Below are 19,236 nucleotides of genomic sequence, written 5' to 3' on the forward strand. Positions count from 1 at the left end.
TACTTGTTAAAACATGTCTCAGCACCTTCCCTAGTGGCAAAAGATCAGGCTCAGTGACCTTCCCACCCCCTTAATCCCAACTTGATAAGGAAGGATGACAGCAGCATCTCTCCAGAGCTGTCCCTGGCTCTCCTCCCTGCCCAGTACAATCAGCTGATGTCCCACCACATGTCTATGCAACTCCATCATTCCCTACAACACACTTGGTACTAAAATTTTAGTAAGCCTGTAACTAATGATACTAACATTAAGATGGTACCTCTGAAATTCAGTGGTTAACTGAATGAAAGCCACTCTTTGACTTCCCTCCCTCCCATACCCTATGCGTTCCCTACATAAATTGAAGGTGACATAGCTGAAACAGCTGAACGACTGTATGAATGACTAACTTCTTTGTCAAACTTCATTTGGGAACAGGGTAATTTACCCAAACAGCAAGGAAAAAACCCTAAACAAATCTGGTGAAATACAATCCTTTAAACCTGGGTCATTCAGGTAAAACTGATAAATCTGAAAGAGCCAAAGGATGCTTACACTTAAATCTACAAGCCACTTGCTGTCAAGCAGTGACAAGGCAGTATCAAGGGAAAGTTAAAGAACATTTTATGAAGTCATTTAGACTTAATAAAACATCTCTTATTAAAGGCAAAATTAATCCTTTGTTGTATTCTGGTGCATAGGGTATTCTAATTACAGAGCCAAATTTTTAATAATGAGGTCTCCGGAGTCTACTTTCAACCTCTACTGAAATGTATATTTAGTACAAATATTTTAACCTAAGTATGCTAAGAATTACAGAAGACTGAAGCAAAGAGTTGTATATAGTTTGCATGGAATAAAAAAGTACTTGAGTCTTCCAACCGATCATTGATTCCTCCAAATGATCACTTACATCTCATTCTTTCACATGCAAAACAATTGCACAAGTTTTGCACAATGAACAAATTATCACATGTGAAGAAGTCTGAAAAAATTATATATATCAGGAAAACAGCAAACATTTATTAAATTTAGGGGAAAAGTGAGAAACCCCACACCATTGATAATTACCATACACTATGCACATTTTGTGCACTAACTCTCCAAAGTACAAATGGCTATGAATAAAACTAAGGGCAAACTACAGTTCCATTTGACTCATATTTGCAAAATCGTAATCAGTAAGAAAGAATAGGTTAGCAAGTCCTTCACTACGCAGGAAGAATAATAAAATAAATAGAGATCATAAAAGTATTCTTTTTAATATGCATCCTCAACCACCTCTGCACACCAAACCTCTAAAGTTATTAATTTCTCATTACAACATATGAACATCTTGCAAATAAGAATGTCTTTTTCCTAACGCCATCCTGATTTACCTCAAAGCATAGCTCCTAGTGACTTTGCATGCCAAAGGTGAGTTCACAGTCACTGCAATAAGTGGTCATCTGTGAGAAGTCTGGATTTCTAGAGTACTTGGGTAGGATCACCTTGGATTTTCCCCACAGATTCAAGTGGGATGGAACAATTCTATTTGGAAGAAACCAAGAAAAAGTTAGAAGTCTCTGTCAGGATTGTTCTAACAGCAGACAATTACTTGCAACTGTGATACACGGAACATACTTTCACTCAAGAAAAAAATACACTTGCTGAATTCATATGAGATTTCAATGATTTGTCCCCCTTAGCTATGACAGCCAATAAACATGATGATGGGAGGTGGTAGATTCATGTCCTACACAAGACTAGACAAACTGCATACATGCAGTATTCACTAAGGCACAACAAAGGTACTTGTAAGAGATGCTTGGAAAGTAAAACCCACTGAGCAGCAAATCTGAGTGCAGTACAGCAAAGAAAACCTATCCAACCAGCAGAAAGGGCTCAAGAGATCTAACCAGGCAAGTGGAACAACAACAAAAAAAAGTGGAGGGAAAAGCTCAGAAGAGCAGCCTAGGATTGTTTTGACTGTTTTATTTAACTACCACTAAGATTGGAGCATCACCATTCCGCCTATTTTCCAAGAATATTTCCATTTATTGAGGTGCGCAAATTCAGAAGGAAACTAATAGGAAGGGCCAAAAAGTAAAAATCTAAGAGGAAACATGAACAGAGAATAGAAGCTATGCAAAATGTATTTACTGCTCCTTTCATGGAGTGATCTGTAGCTTAACTTCAGTATGAAACTTATTAATTATCGTCACAGGTATTTGTATTGTTACAGTAGTTGGGTTCATTCAGTACAGTATTTACAGGTTCAATAAAAATCTCAACAATTAGGTACTGCTTCCCTGAATTTACTTTTCGAGCAAAAAAGCATTTTTAGAATTTTACAAGTCTGCAACTAGTTTTAGATGAAACCATATCAAAACTCACCATCTTTTCCCCCAAAAGTTGAGGCAAAACTGATATTTAAGATAGTTTACACTGGAGTTACAAGGAAGCATGATTCCAAGGTTTTTCCATTGTGGTCACTATAAGACAGCTAAGATTGATCAGCTATCCTAATTCTGAATTTTTCTAGTTTAAGAAAAAACACAGCTGTGAGCAATTTCTTGTTTGCTTGGGTTTGCAACATGCAGTATTAGCACGATTAATATAGCTATTGTACAACCCAAGACATGAAATATGTATTTCCTCTAAATCCTAACCCCCCAAAATTTTAAAAAGTAACTGATCAAAGCAATAGTATGCTAGATCAACAGTAAATTTCCTACTGCTATATGATGTGTGCTTTACATTGAGTAGTGACAGCTGTTCTTTTTTAAATAAAGCCCATTTTCTTACTGGTCTCATTAGTGCAGCCCTACCTGCCCAGCTGTATTAGTCACTTCCTGATGAGCACTTGGAACACCTACATGGAATCAAAACACCTCCTACTACATCCAACACAGTACACGGGTTTAATTGAAACATTAAAGCTGCAATTGAGCAAACCTGTTCCCTGTGCCATCACATATAAGGGTGTCGTGTGCCAAACGCTCAGCAAAGGAACTCTACTGCTTCAGAGAAACACCAAGTCCTTTTCCTAATGCCCACCCCCTCCACCCACCCCCCCAACGAATGATGTTCAAAGAGAAAGAGACGAGGAATAAAAACAAACTAATAGTCTTAATCTCATGGTTACCCTCTTCCCACTTCCAGGGCCTGAGAAACAGGTAAAAAAAGGGAGAACACAATCAGTAACTCTGCTACTTGACGGAAGGAGGGGTGCCTTCAAAAAACTTTTTGTAATGCACAATACAGTAATATAATCTGTTACAGGCTTTTATGATTTTATACTTCCAAATTTCACAACTGCTCCACTTTACCACTAAAGGTATCTGTGTAACAGAAACACAAGGCTACTGAGCTTGATCTTCAAAATCACTGTGTTGAAATCACAGTTGAGTAACAGATAGCATAGGCTAGTCCAAACTCCTCCAAGCTACAAGAACGCTTCATATGACTCTGCAGTAGTAGGGGGAAGAAAAAGCAAAAAAAGCTGTAATTTCACTGCCGTGAACATAGTTTAGCCCCCCCTCCACAGGTGTACAGTGATAGCAAGGAACAGTGAAGAGTTTAAGACAGCTCTAACTGATGTGTCCTGAAGGTTGTTCAGCCTCGGCTTAAGTGTCTCAGTTCAATGCTAGAGAGATACCACCAGTGCAAAGCACGGCCAGCTCTCGGAGTCATCTGCTACATGGATCACACTTGCTCAAAAGCAGCTGGACTGACAAAAGCACATGATAGGTGATTACAAAGATTCTTCTGCAAGGAAGTCTTTCTCTCCTGGTCAATTATACACTGTCAGGAAGAAAAACAAGACAAACACTCCAACAACGTGACAGAGATAAGAAGAGTCCACAGCTGAGTAACAACTCCTTCCCCCAAAGTCACACGGCATATGACAGAAGTTAGATTTCTTCCAGTACAAATCCTTTACTTTCAGTGGCATTGCTGAATAATCCACAAGGTGACCAAATTAGTCTTAAACTGTATAAACCTCTACCTTTCCAGAACACAACTGCAAATACTGTAAACTACAGGATCGCCATGGAAAGGAAATACCATTTTAAAAAGCTCCTGACAGTGGAAAGGAAGCTCATCCAGGAAAGGGAAGAAGAAAACCAGCAAAAGTTGGAAGGTGGCAAGAATAGAGGTCACTCTCCAGGATCTTCACAGCACTCATTAGATAAGCATATACCTTTTGAAGAAGCTCAAGTTCCTGACATAAATAAAGGTTTTATAACCCACTCAAAACTTATCAGCCAGCTGTTTAACTTAATTTCATCTACCTTTTCTTACTCCTTGGGCAGTACTCCTGCATTTTTCAAGTGTCTCTATAGACCATTACACAAGATATATGATTAATTTGACATATTCCAGATCTAGTTCTCATCAGTTTTTCTACCATGGCTTACATACATGAAGGAATCTATTAAAAATCATACACCTTTCAGAGTGCTTTTAATGTTTCAATGCCCATTGGTTCAGCATGTATCAGTCTTCATGCTGTAAGGTCTGTCCAAATCCAGAAGCAGGTTTTTCATGATCAGATTAGTACACAACACTGATTTTTGGACCCAAAAATTAAATCAATTAGTGCTTCCATGAAATTTGTCTTCCCAGACAGACTTCACCCCTGAACTCAGAGACGCTACGTGAAACTAAAACCCTGAAGGAGACCAGTTTAGTTGTACAGGTATAAACCTAACTTAACAAGAATTGAATAAAAGGCTACACAGTCTTCAAAGGTACAAACACATAAAGAATGGAGTTAACACATTGTGCTCAGCTACCCAGCCTCTATCTCTGTGCAAAACTTGATTATTTTCCCTGTGGATCTAGCTCCTGCATGTATAAAGAGCACAATGGCTTTAACGAGTTCATTCAAGCAGCGTGCAAGCATATTTTGTGATAAATATAGAAACTCATGTTTACTGCATCTCAGCAGCAAAGCCCTCCCCATGCACACCAGGCCAGGCACAGCCAGAACCAGAATGTATTTCACCAGAATCCCCAATAAAACACCCTGCAACTACCTAAAGCTACCAAAAGACTACCTGGCAGCCAACATAAGCACTTTAAGGATGCTAAAATCCTTCCACAACTTGTCAGATGTTGGTATCAAAAACTGGAAGGAAAAAAACCCCTAGAATATCTCCATCAGGAGATAAACCCAGAATGATGATGCTGCAGCCTGTCCAGTGAAGCATACAGCTAAACTAAGGACCAAGAGGAAGACAATGAAGTGCAACAACAACCAGCTACCACCTTCCAGTAACTTACAGCACATTTACCCAACCACTAACAGTAGTTTCATAAAAAAAAAATATAAATTGACAGCAAACCCCACACCCAAACCACGCAATTTCAGAGACTGTTTTTCTCTGGTACCCTAACCATCTGTTTTGTTCATTGTTTTCACATAAAAGCAATCTGTGGAGACGAAAACACACAATCACTGGTCTTTGCTAATTGTTCTTTCTCTCATAACTTTATACAACAGCCTGCATGAATTCCCTTGGAGAGCTATTTCACAAAGGCATCCTCTATAACTTAGGTCAACCAAGGTAACGGCAATGCAGTCTGTCGTCTGCCAGCGGAGGGAGGGAACCACTTGGAAATTGCTCCAATTGAGCCAGATCAGTCTAATCAAAACCAGTCTTGAAAACACAGTTTTGAGATTTATTTAAAAGCCATTTCTCTTAAAATCAGTGCAAGACATTTGACTTCAGATTCTTTACAGACCAGTAAATGCCAGACACAAAGCATGATCTGAAATGCACTGCTTGCAGATACACATCGGGCGTTAGGAAATTTTGCTGTTTGCAATAGTTAAAAAAACAGTAACAGCAGGCCATAGAACTCTTCTACCATTTCCTCAAGCTTCCCAATAGAGCGCACTCGGAGAAGCACAGGCAGCCTTCTCATCCAACCAGGCCAAATTCAGCACATAATGGTGCCACACAGTGAGTCCCTTTTGACAGCATTGAAGGTGTTGGCTTTGAGAACTGCTCAGATATTGCGCCCTTCTTCCCAAATTCAGAGACTAGAAGGGCCCTCCAAGGTCCCTCCCTTCCATCCCAAACACACAGGCTCACACCAGTTTCTATCCTCCCTTCGTTAACTGCTAATTTTATAGTTTGCATTGTGCCAAAACTTCTTTACAAGTGTCTACCTAATTTACCCCCTTCCTTGCATTTAGAAAGAGTGTTCATTTCTCCTGCCAGATCTCCTTATACAGGTCTGCATCTGTTCAACAGCTCTCTTCTCCTTGCAGTCCTTCCTGGTTCCTGCCATTTTTCTTAAACCCTGGTGCCCAAGATTCCAAATAAAACCTTGTCACATACAACAGCATCCCTGCTCTCCTCTCTCTGCTACATCCTCAAGTTGCATTCACCTTTTAAGGGGTTCCACCATTATTAGCTGCTTGCATCATCTGTTGTCATTAACTCAGATCTGCTGCCTCGTACTAATGTTCTGACAGTCAGGTGAGCTCCTACTTGAAAAATTAAAATCATCAAAAAACCTCTTCCTTGCTCTTTCTTTTCACCATAAGGACTGATAAAACAAAATTCTCCTAAATCAAAACTCGATACAGAAGCTAAATGGTAAGCTAGCATCACAAAACTGGCCATCTGGTCCCAGTTAATTATTGAGGCAAGGAGAGGGGACTGCCTCCTGGTCTTCTCTCCTTCCCCCAAACTAATATCTCAGTGTTTCTCACTAAGAAACATGCCTCTACATTGTGAAAGCTGTAGTTACAGCCCATTCATGCCAATGCACATGCTAGAAGCATGGGTTATATACAACTTTAAAAATTTCTATATTAATTGTAAAAATAGGCTTAAAATTTTTATAGGTCAAAAGCAGTACACCTACAGAAACATAAGTTAATCACAGTGGAAAATGATATATTGGAATAGTAATGAATTTATTTTGGTTGTTGTCTCCAAAATAAGTTTATTTTTTTGTACTTTTACCAAGAGACTGTACAACCAAGCTCAAAAAAACCCTTCATCTACAAAGATCTCAAAATTATGCATACTACTTCTTCCATGACAGTGCTGTACATTGTTCTGCTGTGCATTTTAAAATAACATCCCATGTAACAACAGTCCAGGTATTTTGTCTTTGAAGGAAAAAAGAACGCACACCAAAAAACCACCACCCCCCAGAATAAACCACCACAACCCACACAATAAAAACCAAACCCCCTTCTATTGTTTTGAGCTCTGCATCTTTTCACTTGTTATTCAAAGAGGTATAGGGCAATGAGGAACTTATTTCCTGCACAAGAGCTCTCAAAATATTTCTCTCAAGAAAATAACGATCATACTTGGCACTGCTTGGCTGCAGCGAACTAAAGCTGTTGAAATAAACCAGATCAAAAAAAGAGGTTCCTTGTCTGCAAGAATATTCACATGAAAAACCTTCACTTGTAAAACTGCCTTAGGAATAATCTATTTTATGTTATAAAACACTTGGGGATCCTTTAAAATTCCAGCTGGTTGAGAGCTGCTTATTTAATGATGCCACAGGTACCATAAATGGGTACCAGCCTCGGCAGGACTGGGAACCTCAGTGCTGCAAGGAGCTCAGATAAACACTCTGGACCATACCACCACGCTTGTCCAAGAGCTACAGGTGCAGACGCACCTTTGGGCACTGGACAAGCCATGGCTTCCGCGTGGATTGTGAAAGAGGAAGTGATGCAAGAACAGGACCAAATTGCAGGTTTGATTTCATTGAGCTCCAATAAAAACCCCCATGTGCTGTCATCTTGAACATGTTCTGTCTCCTTCCCTTGCACTGCCTTTTCAGTTGCTTTGTTCTGACAGGCTGTCACAGCTGCCAAAATAAGTGGCCCTGCTTAGCCACAGACACTTTATTTAGTATTGCCTTGTGGTGGAATACACATTTGCACACCATGCATGAGACAATTAGGTGCTGGATAAGACAAAAAACCCCAACAAACACCCCAAACCAACCCCATTAAGATATGGTTGTGAAAGGTTACTTTCAAACCAGACCATTTTTTTCTGCTGGTGGATCAGATGATGCATGAACACTAGGGAACAAGTTGCAGGTTGGGGTAAGCAGCGCTGCCAGCTAAAATGACTGTAGACCTTCAGCTTTAGACAAGGTCTGCTCTTCTTGATAAGGAGATCCAGAACTCATTTTAGATCCTTAATTTACCAGAAGTGATTGCTTGGCCTTGTCTGACTAGTTGTCTTGGCTTGGGTGAGGTCCTCATGAAGCATTACACTATGGGACACTTAGGCAGGGTTTGCCAAGTTACTCTCACAAAAAGAACAACAAATCAAGTCTTCACATGAAATAACTACTTTACTGAGGCAAAAGCACTCAGCAATGTCCATTAGCAATAGTCACAACTCACTGCAAGGAAAGTTTAAAATCTTAGAAATGGGGAAGATGCCAGTCATTTAAAGTTACAACTTCAGATCATGCCTTGAAAGAATGCGCATCTTCAGAAGTTTGAAAGTTACTCTAAGTGTTACTGAGAAAGAAATACAGAAGCAAAGCTGAATCTACTTTCCATTATACAAATGGGTGAGAATGTCTGAGGTTGCTTAATTTCCACTGCCCCTACGTAAGGAAAACTGTGACCACAGATACCTACATACTTTAAAATATCCAGATTTTAATAACACAGTTTGGCCACTTTCAGGTCTACACGGCCATGTACATATCAATACCCATAAGTCTCTAACATCAACAACATTTAGACAGAAGTCCAGTGTATTATAACCAAATTTCTGCCTTAATCTCAGTAGGATTAGTTCACCACAATAAAATATACTATCACTACCATAACTCTGCCTGGAGTCCTAACATCAATATTTTGTAGTTGGTATGCAACTTAGCATCTAAATACTATGGGACATGTTTGCTCTTCTGTGAATCTGTCCATTCCAAAAAAACCTTTTAAGTTGCACATTCTTTCCCTCTTTTAAGCTGCACACTAATACCATGAAGTTAACTAAGCAGAGTTTCCAAGCTATTGCACAACAGAGCTGCACATGCACTTGAAAAAGCACTGAGCAGTTTACATACTTGCTTCCATAAGGCTGCTAAAGGAGTATTTCTAAGGAGACAAATCATACCTGGCACTGCAGAGGTGCACTGGAATGGAAAGGCATAAGGTGTCCTCTCCCCAGAGTGCACTCACACAGTGAGCAACATTAAAATAGCTGAATGTCTTAAGAAGCCCACCTCCACCATTTCTGTACCCCCACACAACAGCAATAGCACTGACAATAGCAAAGCCCTTCTTTTTGCTTGTTCAGGAAAGCGGCCACCTCTCAGCACCTCTAAAATGGTGTCACAGATAGTATGCTGTACCTACCTACTCCACCCCTCTCTGCTGCCTATAGGGTATAAAAGTCTTCCAGCAGTCCAGTAAAACACTAACCATTTTCTTGGAAGTTCTTTTATTTTAAACTGTGTTTAAAATACTTTTTTTTTTTCCTTTTTAAGGTTAGATTTCCTGCCCGCCCCCATCCAATAAGAAACCAGAAATAGAGCTAGTTCCATTTCACTTTCTGGTCACCACTTACCAGAATAACTAGCCAGTATTAAGTTGCAGGTTTGAACAGAGGCTAAAGATGCACCTCATACATGAAGGACACCAGTCTTCATGATTCCCTTTTGTTTTATGAAAGCTCATCCTGAGCAGGCCCATCTTCTGGGGCAAACCGATTCTTATAACATCACGAAGCCCTTCCCATCCTGGCAACCTTCTTCTCGCTCTTCTTCCTTCCTTGTATTGTGTGCACAACCCCAAAGAGCCACATCACAGCTGAAACAGTTTGGATAGGACTTCCCTTTCCTACAAGCTAAAGGGACAGTCATTCAGATCCCCATCCTACACGCGGCCCCAAGCTGATACACCACCACTCCTATGAGATGAGGGAGCCAAACCAATTAAACTAGAGAGGTACCTGCCTTTGCTGCCATTTGTACAATGTCCATGGTAGAAAACAATACACAATGGCATCAGCATAACTAGGCTTGGGAAAGTTAAACTTTGTCCCTTCTAGCTTCCACTACAATATCCAGTATAGTCTGTACTGTGCTTAATAAAAACACCACTTGGGAAGAAAGTCCACAGAAGGGGAAAGGTGCTTTTGTTATTATTTCAATCTGACATCCCTTGTAAAAAACATCTGCAGATTTCAAAGTGCGCTATGGTCTACCAGCAAGCTCATAAAGAAAAGGGAGTGGGACAGCTTTAGAGATTTCTTTAATCTTTTTGTGAAATTGTAATCTAGGGAGTGCACAGCCTTTCTCACAATTAAGTAAATAAACAGGAGAAACCCTACAACCTAACAAGCTTGTCAATGAAAATATATACTGTTCTTAAATTGAAGCATTGAGAGAGCTACTAAGGTACTCTAAGCCATTTCAGGTTCAGCTCCAAACCTGCCTTAAACTACTGTTAAACTTCTGACCTTCTGCACAGAAATCCATGACGTTTTCTTCTCTACAAGTAAAGTCTTGAATTTGTTTTCCATCGTAATTTTTTCCTATTTCACTTGCATTAAGCACCTGCTCTCACAAGACTTATTTACCTATACAATAAATGTGTGCACGCCATATCAGAAAAACATACATTTAAGAACTGGCTATTCAACAAGAATGCTGTTATTTTTATGTTCATGTTAGCTTCCAAATACCATATCAAAATTTTTTCAAGTACTTAAAAATGGGCTCATAAGTTAATAGCCTCTTCATCACTACACAAATTTGTCACTTCTTCTATACTAGAAAAAGTCATAGGTATTTGACTAACAAAATCAAATAGATGAGGATTTTTTAATAGAATTTATAAAATATACAAAAAAAGGCAAGAGAAACCTGAAGTGCAAGCAGCTAAAGCATACTAGAAGACAGATAAACCATGGTAACTGGGTGGGTAAGTAATGCCCTTCTTCACCAGAAGAATTTTGAAGAAATTACATCCCTTACAACTCTTAAATCATTTTGACAACGTACTCACATCCTGGTCACGTAAGAGTCGTACCTTCCTTGAGCCTGACTGGTTTAGACAGCAGGAAGCAAGATATTTGTACAAGAAGGGAGGAATGAAGGGCCAAGAGGCCCCAAAGCAACTGGAGGAACAGTTGTTCTGGTTGGAAAAACAGGGGAATAGGGACAGAGGTGAGCCAAAAGCCTTCCCAACGCCCCTTTAACTCCTTCATTTCTCTTTGTCTGGGCAATTAAAACTCAGTTCAGTTTTCAACTCATTTCACTTTAAAACCCCTGGCCTGAGTCCATACCTGTGCCTGGAACAGCTGGTGAGAGCAGTACAAGGGAAGGCACACACAGCAGGCGATGTCCTCGTGGCCCAGCCTATGTGTGGTCCCCAATGCCAACACTCCTGACAAACCAGCAAGGTGCACCATGCTGGCTATTTGAGCCAGCTGACAAGAAGGGCTTCTGCTTCACAGAAATTTCACATTTTTGAAATTAGATTTCAACTCAAGCTAAACCAAAACTGGTTCTCCTTCATCTCCCACTGCAATTTCATATTCATAGGAAGCCTTCACCTTTCAAAACCAGCTTTACTATCAACATCAACAAATTCACCACTGCAGGACTCGCCATTTATCCTCACCCCTTGCTACCAACATCAACAATTTTATCATTTATCTTCACCCCAGAAATTCAGGTTTTCCCCCATTAGCAAACCCTTCCTACCACTGTTCAAAGGTGACACAATCTTTTCAATTCCTAACATCTCTGATCCTACAGATTAGAGTTTTAATGGAAATCTTATTAGCTGAAAGAACAGCCACTCTTTTCCCCCCCTTCACTCCATAACAGCACGGCTAAGAAATGATGGCCACATATTCCAGGTCTACCTTTGGCAAACACTTGTCTAAACAGGAGGAAGTCATAGCTATCCATGCAGAGTAGGCTTGCAGTTATTCCTGCATAGGGAACAAAACCACCACACAAAGCGGTGGTATGTTGACGTAGCATCAAGCCTGACATGCGCTAGGACAACTAGGCTGTATTCAATAACATCACTCAAAACTAGTTTTCTTTTAAAAGAATTTAAATGTATTTCCTGCAATGCTTCATTTTGTAAAACTTTGTTCCAAGCCTCAGTCTGGCTCAAACTGGATCCAGCAACAAGTATTCAAGAAGGACTGAAAGCCAGCTATATGCCCGGCCAACTTCAAAGGCTCATGTTTACAGTCTTAAAGGTACTTGGGTGTCATCTTGAACTGTGACTGTGACAGTAACCTTTGGGCAGCCGGCTACACAAGCAGCACTTCAGCACTGGCACTGCATACAACGTGTCAGGAGAACAGGACAGACCTTCAGAAGCCGTTTGCTGAAAATGACAGTGAAGTAGTTTAGGTGCTCCTGCAGCTTACAGGCTGGCTGCTTGCAGCTAATGGACCAGGTCTATCTGCTGCCTCCCCCTCCTACTCAGGAACATAGCCACCTTATAGTGGCTGAAGTGGCTGGTTTGGTTTAGAAGGCCTGTAATCTAGCAGGTAATATATTCCTTTCCCCTCCTGCACTTCTCTTCCTCCTCTAGAAACTTTTGTGTTCTTGCAATATCAGCTGGCAAGTGGTCGCTCACCCTACCATCATCCCCTGGCAGGCAGCCTGCAGCCGTCCTAGCAACTAATTCACTAACTACAGCCAGAGCATGCTTTTGGATTAATAACCCTTGCAAACACCGAGCTGCTCCCACAGGGAATGACAGTGGCCCTCTGAGCTCTGGTTTGACTCAGGGCACTAGCAGCTCATTAACCATCAGATGATTCAGCACTTGGTGCCTACATTTCTGCTAGCTCGTTTTCATCAGCAACCAGACTACGGCTTTGAAGATGTATCATTTATAAGATACCATCAGACACCTGAAGAGGCACGCAGGTGTCAAGTCCCTCCGGCTCCAAGACAGTATTAGTTTTAGGCAATACAGCCTGCTCTTAAATTCTCTTCACTACATGGCTATATAATCAAATTCCCCACAAAAATCCTGACTCTAACAGTCTGCTGCTTTTTTTTTCTCCAGGTCTTTCAGAAAGAGATCATGCACAAAAAAAAGAAAGGGGTCAAAACCCAGATGTCAGGACACTGAGAAAGAAAGACTGGTAACAGGTCCTGGGCAGAGGGAAGACAATCTCCACATTCCATGCTCAGGAGAGGTGAGCAGAATTTTAGTCCCACCAAAATCAGCTGTGCACAAAACGCTGTTGCATGCAGTCCCTCCCCACCCCCAACAATCCCTTCCAATTTACTCACGGCCACTAATCTCATTACAGTTCCTATAATTAAAGCACCATAATATCTGATTGAGAATATAGTATACTGTTTAAAATTAACTTACCCAAAGTCCTTTAATGTAAGAATAACTGCTTCAAGAGAATTACAAGATTTACAATATAAAGCATCACTAATAACCATAGGATCAAAACTGGATTATCAAGTTTCCTAATTTGCATGTAGAAAAAGCAGGCAGTCGAATCACCAAGGTTTCTATAAAACTTTTACAGCCACTTTATAGGAAAAGTGAAACAAGTATAGATGCAATTTTATATATATAGCTTCAAATATTTATTAGCGAACATATTGTACTTTAGAGATGTTAGGAAACAGCAAATGTTATTTTGGTCTAGTCAATACTTGCTGAAAAGTGAGGAGTAATACTGTTCTTCTGAATAGCACTTGCCAAGTTCACAGATTAGGGAGATGAGAAAACACATATAAATCTTAACCTCTTTACCAGTCCAGAATAAGTTAAATATAAAAACCTAGTTATACTTTAGGTCTTTTCCCTCTCTTCTTAAGTCAAAAATCATCCCGTATCTATTCGCCTACAATTTTTAAAGAAAATTTCAAAGAAACCCTATCCCCACTCCAGACACACAAATGGACAAAAAGCAAAACCAGGCACAAATACTCCCTCTGACGCAGATGTAGAAGCAGCCAGGAGAGGTTAGGAAGTGAATCACTCATTTAGCAAACCTATGTGTGTGCACTGTGCACACAGTCTCTGGAATAACATGGCTTTGGTGCCATGTTAAATGGAGAGGAGGATGGGAAGCGAAGGGGGTGTGAAGGCAGTATTGCACCTGAGACTGAGCGTCCTAGTTCTTCCCACCCCTGTCCCTAACCTGTATACTAGATGCATGAGTGCAGAAGCCCACAGCTCCCAGCTGAAGAGAAAACTGTTCTTCCACCCTTCGGACCCCGATCTCACGCTGCACATACCTGAGAGCCCATGGAGATTGCCTCCGTGAGCACCGTGGTCCGGGAAGAGCATTGACAGTTCAAATATTCACACTCTTCAGGCTCATCTGTTTTATATTGTGTTTAAGCGTAACAACAAAGAGCAGCTTTGGGGCTGCCTTGATTCCTGGAGATGGGGCTTCCTGTGAACTGACCCAGGCTCTGTGGGACTCACCAGGTCCTGAGGTGCAAGAGCCACCACCTCTTTCAGGCTAACCCCTCAACTTCTCTGGGATCAAAAGAATGAAGTCATAGAATTTTTTTGAATGGTAGATAAACTGGTCTTAGACCCTGAAAAGCCCTCAGGGTCTGCGACTATTAGGCCAGGAGAAAGAATAGCTAAATTGAGGCAGAGGTGAAGTTACGCAATTTACCAAAAGTCTGACTCCAGATCAGCCTGGGCACTCCAGGCTCCCCTGCTAAGCTTCTGCTCCAGCCGTTAAATCTTTGAAAGGGATTATACAGCAAGGTGCTGTGCCAGTGATAAGAAAGCCACGATTTGACCTCTAAGGACCTTCAGATGCAACAGTCCTAAATCAATTACCCTCATTTTCCAGCATGCTGGTAACGCTACTAGTAAAGTCTGCAGCTGGAATAGTCTCATCTGGATAATCTTCTTTTCAACGATGCCTAAAACTTCAGTTGATTTTCTGATCTATGAAAGGGCTCCAAGGCAGAAGTTTCAATGCTGTTCTATGTTTGCATAGAAGAGGGCAGAATGCATTAACAGGGTTTTTACTTTGCTACTCTATTAAGCATCATTTCAGAAATCACAATGAAACCATCATCAAGAATTCAGCTTTCTTCAGTAGGAACACACACACAGACATTAAAGGCAACATGAATTATTTTAAGCATTGTACTTCTGCCAGCTCCACATTTGCAGCATGGAAGACCACCCCTCCAGAGAATTAAGAGTCAAGGCCACAGATTGCTACTTCTCTGACAAGGAAAAACAGATCTGAACAATGCATATTGCTGCCTGGGGTTTTGTTCTTGGGTGGGTTTTTTTTCAATGTCAGGTTCATTCCTAAATCAAGCTGACTGTATCCAAACCGAAAATCTGTCAAAATTTTCAAACAGAAACAGCTTTTCAACATTTACTCCTTTTGAACTTTCGGTAAATTTTCCTTTTTTCTTTGCTACATCCAGTGTTAAGTCTCAAAGATGAAAGGCAACTATTTCTATCCTATACTGCCTTTCCACTCATCCTTCCCAGAAATTCCTTTAATGTAACTGACATGTAGAAGCCTCTCCTCTCTCCTCAGGATGAGTCACAGGGTCCTTCCACAGCACAAAGGAAAGAGACATCACTTCTTGTCCTTCTCAAAGAAACATCACTTTCTTGTTCTTTACAAAAAAGGAAGACAGGGGAAGAACACATTGGACTGTTATTTGAGGGTATTTTGTTTCCTTTTTCCCTGAACAAATTTATCAAGCAACTAAAATTCTGCCTGGTCATAACAGTTTCTGTAACAACATGCCAACAGAAGTGCTCTGTGAATCTCCCTCCTGAAGACCAGCATCCTTGCTGCAGACATCCCCTCCTCTGCATCTGTATCCCTGCCCCATCTTACATGTACAGGAGTAAGTACCCATATGGCTATCTGCCAAGACCACCTTTTAATGCCGGGATAAGCTCTGCAGAGTGCTCAGCAATACTAGCTGCTTCCTTTAAGAGGGCATCCCTGCATACACATCCAACAGCTGGCTAATGCTAAACCCACTTCATGGGGCATGTACCTGGTTCCCAGGCCAACCAGTTGTTTCAGCCACCGAGCTCCCATATCGACTTCTGAGAGTCCAGCCTAAACCAGGCAGAAGAGCTCTTCAGGGTAGCTTTAGCTACCAGATCATGTAACTTCCATTAGATCACTGTAAGCTGCAGGCACCAACAGAAGCTAGAGAAGACCACCCTAACATCACACCGCTTTGCAGTTTCCAGCTTCAAAGCAAGACAACGTCCTGACACAGGACCTCAGCAGCAAATATGCAAACGAGCAGCGGCAATATACACAAAAAAAAACAACCAACAACTGACTGAGTGTTTCCAGCCGACCACTTAACTACAAACCAAACCATTCTGGCCTCTGTACATAAAGCCTCGAGATAATGTTCCTGAATTTAAGTGTTACGGGAGATGTACAAAACAAAATTATGCTTCTCCCATCCATCAGCTCCCACATTAAGCCTTTCCTTGTTACCTAAACAGAACAGAGGCAGTCCATAGAAATGCTAGTGAGTTTACCATTAGCCACAACAAGTGTTACCAGGCTTGAAGCACAGGCTGCCCCAGCACAGCTCTCAGCTCCAACAGGTGTAAAAATTCATTCTGCCACACACCAGCGTTTCTCCAGTGGGCACATCCCAAAAGTTTATGTTGAATAAAAACATAAAGGTGGTACGAAAAGCGTTTATTTGGCTTTGTTTTTCCCACATACCCATACTTCACCCATTGCTTTCAGTTTAGGGCATGTCTGCACTAGTGTCAGTAACAACACACAAGTGTTTTGTGATTCCAGCTACTAAAAACACTAAGACAGAGCTTTGCTTTCAAGATGCTGATTCTGGTTTGAAACAGCAGTTCTGACTGACAAAGCAGTGATGAAGATACAAGCAGCCTCTATGTGAGTAGCTACCTACCAACCCAGGATGAGCAGCTCTCTGCCCAGCACAGACTAGGTATCGCATTTTGGGCTTGCTTTTTTTTTTCCCAAGGAAGTTCTTGTTTACTGTTGTAACTGTGATTCCTAACGAACAGTCACACAGACACCCCCCCCCTCACTATTTTAAGCCTACATAACTGGCCTAACACCAAACGCATTATTCTCAGAGGAACACGCCGAATGACAGCGGGTACAAGCGCCGCGGGGTGCGCGGGGCTGTGGGATGCCAGCCGGGATGCCCGGCACCTGACCTCGGGGCTCGCCTCCGGGGCGGCTGCTAACGCTGCCGCCGGACTCCATCCATCGCCCTTTGCACTCCTCTTTACAGGAGACCGGTGCCGGCCGCGTAACGGCAAGAGTTTGACAATCCAAAGAGAACATCCTGTAGAAGATGGAAGGAGCTTGAAAACGTTAAAGTGACCAACCCGACAGGCTGCGTACCAACGCGCAAACGCTTCGAGAACAAATGGTCATTAAATCCGCAGCTCTCGGGCGGGCGGCTGCCAGCCGCGTTCGGTGGGGCGGGAAAGGCTCCTCCGCCCCCCGCCGCCCCGAGGCGCGGGGCGATGCTCAGGCCCGCGCTGCCGGTACCGGCCGCCCCGCTTAACGCTCTGCCCCCTCCCCGGCACAACCTCGCCTCGCCGCCCGGGCCGTACCTGGGAGCTGAGGTACCGCTTGAGGCACTCGTCGCACACCGCCTTCTTGCAGCAGGACAGCGGCTTGATAGGCTTCTCCTCCAGGCACACGCGGCAGCTCAGCACCAGCAGCGGCCCGAACTCGCCCGCGATGAGCCCGGAGAAGGGCTCGGGCAGCAGGTACACGTCCACCACCTCGATGCTGCCGCCCGCCGACAGCGGGTCGTCGCCCGCCGCCACCCCGCGCCGCGCCGGCGGCTGCCCCACGCCCGAGCCGCCGCCGCCGCCGGGGGAGACGGGGGCTGCCGCCGGCCGGTCGTTCTCCACGCAGTAGACGGTGCAGTACACGTGCCGCCGGGGGGGGCGGCGGCGGCCGCCGCTGCTCTCCTCTGGCCCCGGCCCCTCTTCCGCCAGGGCCGCCGGCTCTCCTGCGGCCAGCGGCTGCTCCGGCTCGGTCGCCGCCTCCGCCTCCTCGGCCCCTCGCCGCTCGGGGCCGGCGGCAGGCGGCGGCGGCTCCTCGCTTCGCTCCGACCGGGCCGCCCCGCCGTCCGGGGCCGCCTCCGGCGGCGGCGGCTCGTCCGGGCCGAGCTCCCGCGGGGCCCCGGCCGGGCTCGGCGGCGCGGCTGCCGCCCGCGGGGCGCTCAACGAGCTCTGCTGCTCTCCCATCGCCGCCCGCCGCCGCCGCCGCGCCTTCCCATCCAGCCGCCTCTCGGCCCCGCTTCTGCTTCCGGGTCCCGAGCCCCGCGCGCCGCGGCCCGCCGCGCCAAGCCCCGCGCCACCCGCCCGCGGGCGCCGGCCGCCGCCGCCCGGCCTCCTGCCTGCGGGGCCGCGGGCGCGGGGAGCGAGCGGCGGGTGCCGCTCCGGTCAGCGCCGCCCGCGGGGTCTCGGCCGGAGCCCGACCCCCATGGCCGGGCAGGACGCGGGCAGCCGCCCCCGGTGCCGCGGGGCAGCGCGCCCGGCCGCACTCCGCAGCCGCCCCGCCCCTGCCCGCCCCGCCCCGCCATGCGCGTCACCGCCCCCCGCCCGCGGCGGCCGCTCCGCCGGGTGCGCCCGCCCCCGCGCGCCCCCGCGCCGCTCTGACGCAGCGCTACCGGCCTCGCCCCTCATTCACCCGTAAACACCGCGTGCCTGCCCCGCGCCGCCCCCCGCCCGCCGCCCCGGGGCCGCGCTGCGCTGCAACGCGCGGGCAGGGAGGGCGAGCCCGGGGGGCGGGTGCCGTGTGAAGTGTCGCGGCGCCTCTGTGCGCGGGGGCAGAGGCTGCGGGCCGGCTGCGGGCGTCCCGCTGGGGGAAAACATCGTGGCGAGCAGGGGCAGCGCGGTGACGCCGGGCCACGCGGTGGCGGTCACAAACATAATCGGAACAACTACAAACACGTGGGTCCCCGCAGGTCCCAGCTGGTGCCTGGTTGCTCGGGTGCTCGCAGTGAAGGGCGTTAGAGGAGCGGCTGTGCGTTCTGCTCCGAGCCCGCCGGTGCGCTCGGGAACGGCACCTCCAGGCCTTGGCATCCCCAGTTACACCGTCACACGGGGCAGGTGTCGTGCAGCCGGTGCTGCGGCAGCTGAGCGGCTTAACGGCGACGGGCGGGCAGGCAGTTTCCATCCGAACTCCGCCCGGCGTGTCAATCGGAAGTTACTCAGCTGCTGTGCTGGAGAGGGCGAGGGGCTGGGCTAACCGGAGTGAGAGGAGGAGGAGG

At 44.9% G+C, this 19,236-nt stretch overlaps 1 protein-coding gene across 1 annotated transcript in view; it reads right to left on the reverse strand.

Moving 5' to 3' along the window:
- RNF217 (ring finger protein 217) overlaps positions 1–18,208 on the reverse strand; it is a 63,651-nt gene extending 45,443 nt beyond the window's left edge. The window contains exon 1 of the mRNA XM_040598257.1: positions 17,564–18,208. Coding sequence (XP_040454191.1) covers positions 17,564–18,208 — 645 coding nt within the window. The remainder of the gene's footprint in view (positions 1–17,563) is intronic.
- Positions 18,209–19,236: the final 1,028 nt, after the last annotated feature.

The sequence above is a fragment of the Falco naumanni genome, chromosome 6 (assembly GCF_017639655.2).
Source record: "Falco naumanni isolate bFalNau1 chromosome 6, bFalNau1.pat, whole genome shotgun sequence".
NCBI classification, from domain to species: Eukaryota; Metazoa; Chordata; class Aves; order Falconiformes; family Falconidae; genus Falco; species Falco naumanni.